The sequence below is a fragment of the Cavia porcellus genome, unplaced genomic scaffold (assembly GCF_034190915.1).
Source record: "Cavia porcellus strain 051 isolate PalLab524CR breed Dunkin Hartley unplaced genomic scaffold, mCavPor4.1 scaffold_23, whole genome shotgun sequence".
Classification (NCBI taxonomy): Eukaryota; Metazoa; Chordata; class Mammalia; order Rodentia; family Caviidae; genus Cavia; species Cavia porcellus.
Genome location: NW_026947506.1, coordinates 57,313,892 through 57,326,314, shown reverse-complemented (window position 1 = coordinate 57,326,314; position 12,423 = coordinate 57,313,892). Strand labels below are relative to the sequence as shown.

The window sequence follows — 12,423 nt, the reverse complement described above, 5'->3', positions numbered from 1 at the left end:
AGTGTAACATTGAAAGGACTAAATAGAATATCTTCTTTGTCCCCAAAAGGCAGAGTCAGAATATGCTATTCTTCAGGCTTTCCCCTCCCCCTGCTTCCTATATTTCTTTCTTCCATGTTTATTCAGTATCCTATGCTTTGCTTTGTCAGAATATGCTTGTCTATGTATTTAGTGAAAGAGAAGTGATTTCTTACAAAGATTACATAGAAAAACAGGATTCATGCAGCTACACCATTATAACTTTAAATGAAGATACATCCTCAAATTACTGTATATAGTGAGGTTACTAATTTCTTAATTTTTCAAGTCTTAGAAATATTCAGTGCTTCTGAAACATCACAGCATTTCCACCAAACCGACTTCATGTTTATTTTCCAGAACATTAGTGTAGAATTTAAATTGGCTTTAGTTTTGCTGTTTAAACAGGCTTATTTCACTTTCCTTGAGCCACTGTAATAATTAGCAGGTATGATCTCGAAAAAAATGAAAAGGAAATAATGCTGGTGGCTGGGTTTGGGCAGGTCAGCTTGCATCTATTTTAACATCAAGGTCATCCTGGTTATTGTAAGAGACAGGGAGGGATCTTTAGGGTCACTCTATGAGTCTTTAAAAAAATAAATATCTGACAGTGTTGGTTGACACTTTTGGGAGGAAAAGCTTAGCACTACATAATAGGCATTTCTGATTTGTGGAAGAAATTGAAAAATAGGCATGTCTACAAATACTATGCACAAAAATACCATTTCCAAAATAATGATCTGTCAGTGAAATTGGAAAATCATTATGAGAATAAACTGAATTGCTTTGTGTATCATCTCCGAAATATGTTTTGCACAGATATTATGTCTAATAAGGACACATACTTAAAATCAGATTTTTCCCCCCTTTAGCAAATAGCTGCACTGCAGGTCTCTCTCGAGCAGTCAACTAGCACCACCTTATGGATGACTTGGAAAAATTACTGCTTTCCTAAAATCTAGTAAACTGGCTCAAAATAATAGTGATCATGCTGGAGCTTACAATATCAGTGACAATCATAACACTTTTTTCTCCTCTTCTTTTTCAGGCATCAGATGCCAGCTCTGAAAAACTCTTCAACACTGTTATTGTAAACAAAGGTAAGACTTCTTAATTCTTCTCAGTAGTGTTTTTTAATAGTGTTAGACTTACTGTCATTGCTGAGAAGAAAGAAAAACAAAATGCAACCTTTTTTCTTTTCATTCGGGAGCTACTGTTCATATTTTGTGCTTTTGCAAGAAGCAGAGTTTAAGAAGTGTATTTTAAAAGGGCGAGCCAATTCCTGTTTAAATTGATTTGACTGAGGAATCACTACTAACTGTGTGACTTTAATTTAATGTAAGAAGAATGATTCCCAGAATGTCTTGATTATTACATATCAACTACCCAGCAATGGGAGAATTGCGAGTAATCGGTGTGTACCGCAGACTATCATAACAAGTACATGTTTAGTATTCACCATGTTATGGCCATAAACCAAGCCTCACTCTGCTGTGGGCTTCCTGTAAAGTTAATACATAAGCAAGAGGGCAGAATTTAAATATGCCCTATGCCATTAATTTCTTCAAGACCTCTATGTGGAGTAAGAGAGGCTAATGATATAGCAGTACATTAAGAGAAAACTTACCTTAAATCATTGCCAATAGGTTTCTTGGCAGTTTTCATTTGTAGCAGTATTGTTGGAAATAATAAAATTTAGGGGAGTCTCTAATTACTGACTTTGAAAGGTATAAATTATATAAACTCATCTTCCCCTTTCCACTGTAGAAGCAGATTTAGGGCCTTGCAGGGTGATTGCTAAATAAAGAAGATGCGCCTCCTGTGATATCTTTTTCTGTGTTACATCGAGGACACTGGGTAGCACTTTCACTAAGTTCATAGTGTGAAATGTGACTCCATTTCAGCACACTCTAGTTGCCTTGGCTAGCATTTTTGCTAGCTGGTTAGTAGAAGTGCAGTTATTTTGAGTTCCCCGATTATTTTAGAATGTGAACTAACTGCAATTTTAAATAGTACAGAATGTTTAGAGTTCCCTAGAGGTGTATGTGTTTATGTGATTGCTGTTACTCCCTGAATTACTATCATATTGAATTTTATCCTTTTTTTATTGCATGATAGAGTCCCAGTTTTATATTTCATCATATTTTTTGATGGACTGAAAGTTTGTATAAATTTGTTACCCATAATGCTAAAAGCCTAATAAAAGAAGATATGTGCAGTTCATAGCATCCAGTGCCTGTGTGTAAAAATGCATAATTGTTTACTGCTCATCTTGATGATGGGAAAGGATGGTAGACAGTGGAGTGAACATCTGTGTGAGAAGAAAGGCTGAGGGAAGGAGGCTGAGGTAGAGCAGGTCACCTGAAGCATGGCTTGTGGATTTGGTGACTCACAGAACCTCCAGCCACAGGTGACTGTGTGACCTTTTTTTTCCTCATTTGCTATAAAAAGCTTGGAAATGCGTTCCCTTCCTGTGGCCAGCATGGAAATGGGGGCTGGCTGTGGGGCCTGCGAGGTCCTCCACTGCCTTGGGAGCCTGCTGGGGTGGATCGGGAGGGAGGGACTGATGAGGAGCCCTTTCCCTCTGCAGCTCCTGGCTCCCTTCCCCTCTTCCCCTTTCCAGTCAAAGGAGTCCCACATTCTTATTTTTGTTTACTTACAGAGTGTGATTTGTGGCATCTATTTGGTTGTGAATAGTCATCCCCCTGACAGGGTGTCTTTTCTTCTGAGCTGCTTTTCTGGGGGTGATTTAGTTGCCTTGAAAGGATTAAGGTTTCTTTGTGTATACTAAAATCAACATAGGCTTTTTCTAAGCTTTGCTTGGGAAACCATACACAAATAAGCATTTTAGTTGATGGCAGATTATTCCTTTGCCCCTTATTTCCATCAAAATGGCCTTTCTTTTCTCCTCCAGAGTTTCCTCTTAATGCCTTATGCTAATTCCTGTTGGTAACATGAATGACAAGAGCCAGAATCAGTGCAAATCCAGGTGCTGCAAAGTAAGACTGCCTGGAACCCAGTCCCCCCTCCCAAAAGAGATTAAGGGCATGGGGGTGGGGAGAGAAAAGCATCAGGATAGTTTTGTTAAGGGGATTAGTATTCAAACTGTTAAATATCAGGAAAACAACTTCAAAAAAGGATTCATTGTGCAGCCATAATGTCAATAATTGCTTCAAGACAGGTGCAGAGAGCCTCCTTCTGTGCATGTGGTTTTTGGTCTGTTTTTACTCTGGGTAGTGGCAGTATTTACTGGATGGATGGTTGACAAGGCCTTCAAGGAACTGTCAGTTCTGCACACATCAAGTTCAGGTTCTCCTGCAAAGCAGCCTGCCTGCCTGAAAGTCAGGTCTCCTGTCTTGGTCCAGTGTCTTTAGCCAAGAGCAATAAAAAGCATTGCAAGGAAGGGCACATTTACACCAGGTAACAAACACTTCTGGGAAATCCTTCAAAGCCTTAGCTTATTGAGCATTCTAACAAGAGTGGGGGGAGCCAACTCGGCTCCCATCTACCTCTAGAACTTTCAAGCCACATATCCCCTTTCCCCCTCAGGAGTCTGGTGGTGTGCTGGCCTTAGAGGAGTGTGGCTGTCAGCTGCTGGCGAGATGATGCTGCTGAGCCTGGTGGTGGCCGATTTGGTCCATAAAATTTCCCTGTGGGAGGGCAGTGCTAATCTCACAAGCTGACTGTGGTGAGGGCTTGGGGGCGGCTCTGATGTTGGTCTTCACAGTGTGGCGGTGGAGCTGCGGGCTGAAGCAGCAAGGGCCTTGGCTCAAGTCCCACCAGTCTGCTCCCGAGCTTGAACAAGTCCTTTAGCCTCTTAAGGTCAGAATTTTTAGTTGCAACAAAACCTAGTCCTGGGCCAGCCTTTCTGGTGGGGATAAAACAGTGAATCACCAAAGGGCAGGGGTGGAAGCTGAGGGGGTACAATGAATGTGTTTTCTATAATGTACCTATTGATTTTATTTTGACTTTCTCTGTACTGTACAGTCCACCCAATGTTGCTCTCTTCAGGTGCTATTTGCTTCCCATTTTAAAACAACTGTGATTAAGCAGCAAGTGTTCACAGGCATGCCTGCCATGCCCAGTGAGAACGGGCTATTTTCTTTCTTTTTTTTTTGTCTTTTTTCCTTTTTATCGGTACCGGGGATCGAACTCACGACTACCTGCTTGCAAGGCAGGTGCTTATGCCGCTGAGCTAAATCCCCAGCCCCATGAGAACGAGCTATTTTCAAAGATGTCTGGAGTTGAGCCTCCAAATTGCTGGGATTAGTAATGTAGACATAAAAAAATAATTTAACTTTAATCAAGGTCATGGTTGCCTTATTTAATCTTTATGTGTTTAAATGTTTACAGGATGTTCATGTGAGTTTTATGAATCCTTCTGCTTTGTAACTCAACCATCTGCTAAAGAAAAAATTAATTTCCCCACTGAGACAGAAGCAGAGAGAGAGAAAAAGAAGGGCTGACTTACTATCCCTATTTGGATATACTGTTGTTAGAGCAACAGGGTCTGCACCTCAAATTCTGGAGTAGTTTTCTTTAAAAGGAACTTTCTAGGCTGTTCAGTGTGGGCAGCACTCACTACCATGCTTTCCCTACTCTAGATCCCATTGGTCATCTCAGTACTTCAACATGTGGACAGAAGTACAGAAAACAGTGCTTTTTTGCTGTACACAACCATCCCACCAAGATAGTTAATCTCTTCCTAGACTCTTAGACTGCTCCAGAGCAGAGCTACTTGCAGAGAAAGGAAAAGGGAAGGCCCATGCTGAGGAGGAGAACGAAGGCAGGTGTTCTGTGCAGACTTTGTTTCCGTAGCACCAGCTCTCTTGTGAGTCCCTGGGCAGGGCTGGGGGAAGAGATTGTTGCCCTTTCTTGCCTGGGAGCCCTCTTAGGATTTAACCTCAACCAAAGCAAACGAGATAGAAGCTGCAAGCGGCCGGAAGTGTATCTTACTGGTTGGCTGACTTTCCCATCCCTCTTTCCTTCACTTTTGTCTCAGGTCCCCTGGGCAAAGCCCCCTGACCTAGCTGTAGAAGAGCTGTGTCTAACTGATGGGCGTCTCTGAGGTGCTGGGCTGGAGAGTAATGCAGGTTGGAAGAGGCCTCCAATTTCTGCACCTTCCTGCTGCTAATACCCAGTATTTTCCTGAAATGAGGAGGAGGACCTCCCTCCCCCACAGATCCCCACTTACCCCTGTCAGATCGGCCCGAGGAGTCCTAGACGCTCAGTCACCATGATGAGCAGCACCACATGGAACTCTCAGGCCAGCTTGAGCTCACAGTGGCCTCTTCCAGAACTCCCCATGCATACTCGCGGAACACACTTGGCCTCTTGGTGCAGCTGGTTTGTTGTGAGGATTTCTAGTGGGAAATGTAGAAACGTGGTTGGAAGGTACGAGTCAGTGGGTCCGTTAGGTAGTAGTGTTTTGGCAGCTTGGGAGGAAGAAGACCTGACTAAAACTACCAGAGATCTGAGGAGGGGAGTTGAGACACAGGTTATCTGAAGATACTCCTGTTTTAGTAACTAGATGCCTCATAAATTCCCTAAAGGCTACAGTGTTCCCTCTTTTCTTAGACATAAAGGAATCCTTGGTTTGTGGCAAAAAGGTAAGTTATTTGTATGTCACCAAAGCCACAATTGACTTTTGAGAAATCTTTTCCCTGAAAGAATTCCATGCAGGGAAGTAATGCAGCTGACTGTGCAATAGCCTCTTAAAAAAAAAAACCTAGTTTAGACTTTAAAATCCCTTTAAAATGAACATATGGAAATCATTTTACTGTTCCTAGTAGCTTTTTGGTTTTGGTAGGGAGAACATGATGTGAGGCACGTTCCCAGTGTAGGAGAGAGAGTCAGGTTAGTAATTAGTAGCTGTGTTTTTGTCATGTCTTAAATCCCGCATAAGGGGAACCTGGAGTAGTTTGTGTATTTTCCTTTCTGGAATTTTTTTTTTTTTTTGGTACTATTTCAGAGCGATTTCTTGGGTTTTTAGGAGAGACCTGTCTGATGTGTGAAGACTTAAACAGTCTTGAAGTGTAATTGGTGCTTGATGGGTGACAAAGGAGTTATGAGCAGTTAAATTCCTCCTCCCACCTGGTACTGGAAAGGGTATGCAATCAGCTCTTTTGTTATGGAAATCGGCCCTCCTATAGAAGCTGACTCTCACGTATAGAAACTGTTGTATAGAATTATTGCTTGAGAATTCTTGGGAACAGATGCCACGTGCTGTTAGTGTGAAACCAAGAAGAGCCTAAAAATATTTTGTGTTGTGAGACAGTGTTTCCCTCTGGATGTATTTTATAGTATCTACTACCGGGTGTTTTGCTGAACTTGTGGATGTGTGGTGGGGGAACCCCAGGTACACACTGGATTCCCTCACGGGAGTAGACGTAGTCTATACTCCGAGCCTTTGAAATGATCTCAGTGGTGTCTTTGGGTTTGCACTTTGACAGCTCTGCCACTTTTCCAGAGAAAAGGCAGAGAAGGCAGGGTCCCCAGACCTTGAGTGTCCTGAGATCCCAGGAAGTAGATTAGTGATCAGGTACCACTCTGTTTTCCTCTAAGTCCAATAGAAAACCCTCCTTTGCTTACTTTTTGGGTGATTACTGCATCCTACTGAAGAATTTTCTCTGTATTTGGCAATATTGGCATAAAAACTTGAATGTTCCCCTGCCTTCCCTCAGTCCATTTATATGTAGTGTTTCATGTGGCCAGGGGTGGAGTGCTCGGATGTCGCAGAGTGTAACACACACCCACAATAGACAGTTATAATATTTTTTAACAGCCATCATCTTCATTCCCTGATCCTTAATGGGAACAGTTTAAAGGACAAAGGGCCTGCTCACTGGTTACTCCGTCCAGTCCATGGACGAGGCCCACATGTGGTGTCTCGCATGGACCAAGCCTGTGAGCTATCCCATGGCCTCTGGAGTATTTCTAGTTTCTGACAACTGCAGAAAAATGTTGTTTTCTCTGAAAATGTATGTTTATTTAACTAGGTTTCTTTTTGCTTCACAATCTGGATTCCATTCAGTCAGTTACCACTCCAATTAACTAACAATTATTTAACATTAACAGTAATTACAGACGCCAGTTAAGCGCCTACAGATGTCAACTGTTAGCTTTGTACCTAATCACTCAATGAAATGGAGAAAGTTCAACAAACATCAATTAGCCAAGCAATTAGTATGAGTTAGGAAAGAGCATGTTATCTATGTGTGAGCTGATTCAATTTATTTTATTTTGGCAGTAAAACACACACAGGCAAGCAGCAATAAGTTCCTTAGATAAGATAAAACTCTATTGTTTTGCAACTTACACAAGGATTCTTTCCTTTCCCGTACATAAGTCAAATACACTCTTGCCTGGAATTTATTTAATAAACAGAATTTGTCTCAGTTACTCAGAAATCCAGGCAATGCTCAGTCTCAGGAAGCAACTTTGGTGAATTATGAATCCAGAGAATATACTGTTTAAGGAAATGCAAGAAAACTTCAGTGGAGAAAATGATTGATTCCCACTTGAGTAATCTGCTCCATGCATTTCAGTTTTTTACCAGTTTATTCCTGAACCTGTGGTGGGGCCGGCGCAGCAGTGATTTTATTAATTTCATGGTGCCTGAACTTTTGCTCAGCTGTCTTTTATTTAGCCTGGAGCTAACATCAAAGCGTTTCTACCTATTTGCCCAGGCTATTCTTTAAAAAGTAGAAATAGCTTTCTGTTGAAGAAAATTCAATTCAAGAACCAACCAGGGAGATTTTGGGGCACAATTCAGTTTCTCTGCTACTCCCCCCTTGTCCCCATTTGATTCCCGTTCTCACAGACTAACTGGATTAGTTGTTCTTGCTGGAACGGCTTGGGAGTATATCCTAAGGCCTGGTACAGAGAGTAGTCCCTACACTGGCATTTGGAGGTTCACTCACCTCTGAGAAGAAAGCTGGTCCTAGGAGCTGTGCGCTGGCTCTCCACCTAGAAATGCTGTTTGGTCACCTAGAAGCCTGTCGGTAGGAGCGGGAGCCAGTCCCCATGGAGTGTTTTGGCAGGTCTCTGTGGGTCTTAATGTGCAGCTCTTTCCATCTGGGCAAGCCTCATCAGGGACCGAGCCCGAGCACTGGAAAGTAAATATGCTGCCACTGGTGCAGTTTGGGGAAAAGACCCACCGAGTCCTGTGGGCTTTTCTGTAAACCATTTATGGTATACAGCAGTATACCTGGGCGTGCTGATTCTTGAGGAAAGTTTTGGCTTTGAGGAAAAGTTTGGTATCCATTAGCCTGTTTTGTACATTTTGCTGCAGTGACAAAATAGCTCATTGTGTTACAGCCATGAAGGGCTCATGTTAGGCGTCGGCTCTGGATGTGCTGATGGTTTTTTTGTCTTTACTCTGGGGACTCAAGCTAAAGGAACAGCCCCATCCATCCTAGGAGAGGGTCAAGAGCACACTGATCTGTGGAACATCTCTTCAAGTTTCAGCTTGAGTGTGGTGGGTGACACTTTCAGCCAGCTCATTCACTAGAGCAAGTCATTTGACCAAAGCTGCCATCAAGGAAGAGAAAGGAAACTCCTCCCACAGGAACCAGCACAGTGGGAGAGGGATCCACAGGTTTGGGTCTGGGAAGAAAGGGAAAATAGTCTGCCATTCCTAAAGTCACCTCCCGTTGTGTTAATGCAAACAGATGGGAGTGGTTTGCATAGCCTAGGTGATAAAAATCAGCAGGCTTTTCTGTTGGAGACCTATTTTACCTTAAGCCATTTGCTTAGTCCCTATTAAGTTAGATCAGTTAAGTCCTCAAGAAATTAATTGCTTCCTTATTCTTTACCTGATTTAGCGAATTGCTGGCTTTGAGGGAATAATGGAAAATCTACTTTAGAATGCAGAAATGACTTCCTGTATCTGAAAAGAATAATTGTTGGACTGATCAGATGTGTAGACTCTGCATAATTAATTTGGGGAAGCATACAGGATCCACCACAGAGGAACTCCTGTACAGTCCTGTAAGATGTAGCCTTCAGTCGGAACTTGGGCTTCGGAGTCAAGTTCACGTGGATACAGACTTGAATCTTGGCTGCATCACTTACTTCCTGCAGAATTTGAGGCCACTTAAATCAGCACCGTTTTTTTTCCTTCTATAAAATGGGAATAATCCAACCTCTCATGAAAAACAATTATATATCAAGTACACTACCTTGCTCTGTATTTTGATCTAATCATACACAGAGCTAAGTATTTTGCATGCATTATACCATCTAATCTTCACAGCAGCTCTGTTTTAAAAATAATTTAGAACTAGCATCTCTAGGCTAGTATATGAAGTTACATATGAGTGCCTAGCATTAAGTGAGGACTTGTTTTTCTTTTTCTTTCTTTCTTTTTGTTTGTTTTTGGGACCGGAGATGGAGCTAAATCCCTAGCCCCGAGGCAATTTGAAGGCAATTTATATGTAATGCACTCCTCTCAAATCAGGAGGTTCTAGCTAACCCCAAGACATACACTCATAACAACCAGTAGTACTAAGCTAGGCCCTGCAGGACATGGCAGAGAACAAAATAAGAGGGGGATACAAAACCGGATGGCAGTGACCAGGATTTGGGAACCAGGTGCCTTGGGAAGACACTAGCAAAGAACCTCAGACAGACAAGGGTCCCCCTCCAACTTTGCACATCTTCCCAGCATATTTTATATTCTCAGCAAGCCAGTGGGCACTTTGTGTTGATAATGAAAGTTCTCATTAGGATTTTCAATATCCAGTGTCTTGCATTTTCTGATCAAATGCATCCCAAACTGTCCTGCCACTGTGTCCCAACAGGAGTGTCTCAGCTTCTCATAGGACCGAGTTTCTTTATGCTGCTGCTCTCCATGCCCATTGCTGTGCCTGTCTGTGAACTGATCTTCACTTTTCAGCCAAATTCCATTAGTAATGAGTTGGAATTTTCAAACAGGAGCATTTCCCTAGCAACCAATGGCATACACACGGGGCCCAAATCTGTGCAGCGACAGGTGATGCTGTTCAGAATGGTGTTCTGTGGGCGTTCAAGTTGGCCCCTCTGACCCTCGTAAACCTTGTCTTAGAAAGAGGATGTTGAGAGCACATCATTGCTTTTCTAAGAGTCCTTTTGAAGAGGGAAATGTCTCAAGTGTGCCCCTTAATAGACTGATGTGGGAGAGGTTATATTTGGATGCCTTTAAAAGCCACTTGGAAAACATTTTCCCTCTCTTATCTATCACCTTTCACTTCTCTCTGCAGAGTAACACTAAAACCTAATTTTAGCCAAGCTGACATCATTTTCTCATTATCAGTTTAGAAGTGGGAAAGAGTTTTCTCTAGTAAACCTCCACTCCCGGAAAGCCCCTTTCCTGCTGGGCCTCCTCTCAAGGCATTTTTATCTTTAAACCTTTTCCAAAAACTTGGGTTCACCAAGGAGTCTTCTTCTAAATCAGAATGTGTTAGCAGATAAATCAGTGGTGTCTGTGGTTCTTCTCTGTAGGTCTTCAGTTAGCTTTAAGTACAAGCTATATAACTCTTTTGTTAAAGGACTATCAAGCACTGATGACCACACAGTAAGGCCTTGGAGATACAACAGCAGACAATTGCAGCATGTGACCAGAATAATAAGAATTTAGATACTGAAAGAAACTTTGTGTGTGTATTTTTTGTTTGTTTGACACAGGTACTTGGGATTGATCCCAAGGCCTTCACATTGAGCTCTATGCCCAGTACATTTTTTTTATTTTTTATTTTGCACCAGAGTCTTGTGCAGCTAAATTGCCCAGGCTGGGCTCAAATTGGAGATCTTCCTGCCTCGGCATCCCAGGGTGCTGGGATTAACAGGCATGTACCACTCTGTTTAGCTGAAAGAAAATTCTTAAGTGATGTAGTGTAATGGGAAAGACGTCAGATACTACTTAAAATATAGCTTTAAGACTTCCTTAGAGGAAATGCTGAGCTAAAGTGCACTCCAAATAGTCAGCCAACCAGACCTAGACCATTCCTCAACAGGCAGCAGAGTGTGTTTGTTACCCAGAGCTTGCCCACTTGTGCTGGATCTCACACTAAAGCCTACCCCTCTGAGTTTTCCCTTTTAAAGAGCAGTGGTATTGTTAAATTCCCTAAGAAAACTATCACAAAGATTCTGGGGAGCATTATAAAGATCTGTGTGATGCGCTAGTATAGAACTTCTTGTTATGGTTTTTACAGTTAGGTTTCATTGCTTAGAGTCTTGTCAGGTTACTGTATGACAGGGAGCTGATGGGAGAAAAAACTCAGGCTCACACCCTATATGGCTTCTTTTTTGTAGGGGTGTGAGCACTTCTTGTAACCTTGAGCAAATTGGAACATGTGACAGTTTCCTAGTCACCAAGAAGAAAGTCAGGTGGACTCTGGGACTTGGTCTCAAGGCCAGTTTGTGTTAGGATCCTCTGGACAGGTGATGGCAAAGCTTTTAGAGACCAAGTGCCAAGCTGCAAGCCCAAACCTGTTTATGTATCACAAAGAGCCAGCGTGGCAATGAAACCTGAATACTGAGGTTTTAGTTAGAAAACACAACTTACACATTAATGTCCTTTGTCTTAAAACACAAAGCTGGGTGTGGTGGAGCAGGCCTGTAATCCTAGCACTTAGGAGGCTGAGGAGGTGGGTGGCTATGAATTCCAGACCAGCCTAGGTTACAAAGTGAGTTCAAGGCCAGCTTGAACTGCATAGTGAGACCCTGTCTCAAAAAAAAAAAAAAAAAAAAGAAACCATAGCATGCTTGCCGTAGGCTCATTGGCCACCACTGCTAGGCCCTCTAGGAACCAGAAGCTCTGCAGAGGGCACACATTTTCCCTGAGGGCTATAAATGGTGCTTTCATTTGAGAGGAGTTAATAGTAAACTTCAGTGTTGAACTTGTGAGAATGCATGAAGGAGATTTTGCCCCTCTCTTCTCTGGGAGAGATTGCCTCTGTAAGAAGGATCTCAGGGGTAGGAGGAGGTCAGCTGAGCCCAGGCTGTGAGGGAGGAGAAAGGGAGAGTGAACAGTTACAATTCAAAGGGCTGCTGTGAGGTCTTAATTTAACCCCACCTAGGAATAGCAGTGCAGTCTTCCTTCTCCCGTCACATCTTGGGTGGTGCTAAAAGGAGTGTGTTACCTGCTTACTCACGGTTTACAAAACCCCTCTGGATAAAGAACTCAGGTGCAGGCTTCCTTTGTACTCGGCTTCTCTAGTGGAATAACTATCATCACTCTGACCGTTCCACTCTGGCATGGATTGCTACAGGTTCCCAGAGGTGGGACCAGAGGCTGCATGCCTCAGTGTCCCAGGGCAGCTTGTCTGGGACATGGCTTATTCATTCAACTACCGAGTTCTAATGAGGCTTGGACTGACTGTTCTAGATCGTGTCACTGCCTCCCATTGGTCTTCAGCTGCCCGC

At 42.7% G+C, this 12,423-nt stretch overlaps 1 protein-coding gene across 11 annotated transcripts in view; it reads left to right on the top strand.

The window, feature by feature from the left end:
• The window catches only part of Auts2 (activator of transcription and developmental regulator AUTS2), a 1,133,580-nt gene that overhangs the window by 1,049,006 nt on the left and 72,151 nt on the right, over window positions 1-12,423 (top strand). For all 11 annotated transcript variants that reach the window (XM_063233595.1, XM_063233594.1, XM_063233592.1 and 8 more), the window contains one exon: window positions 1,067-1,118. In XM_063233595.1, the coding sequence (XP_063089665.1) occupies window positions 1,067-1,118 (52 nt within the window). The remainder of the gene's footprint in view (window positions 1-1,066; window positions 1,119-12,423) is intronic.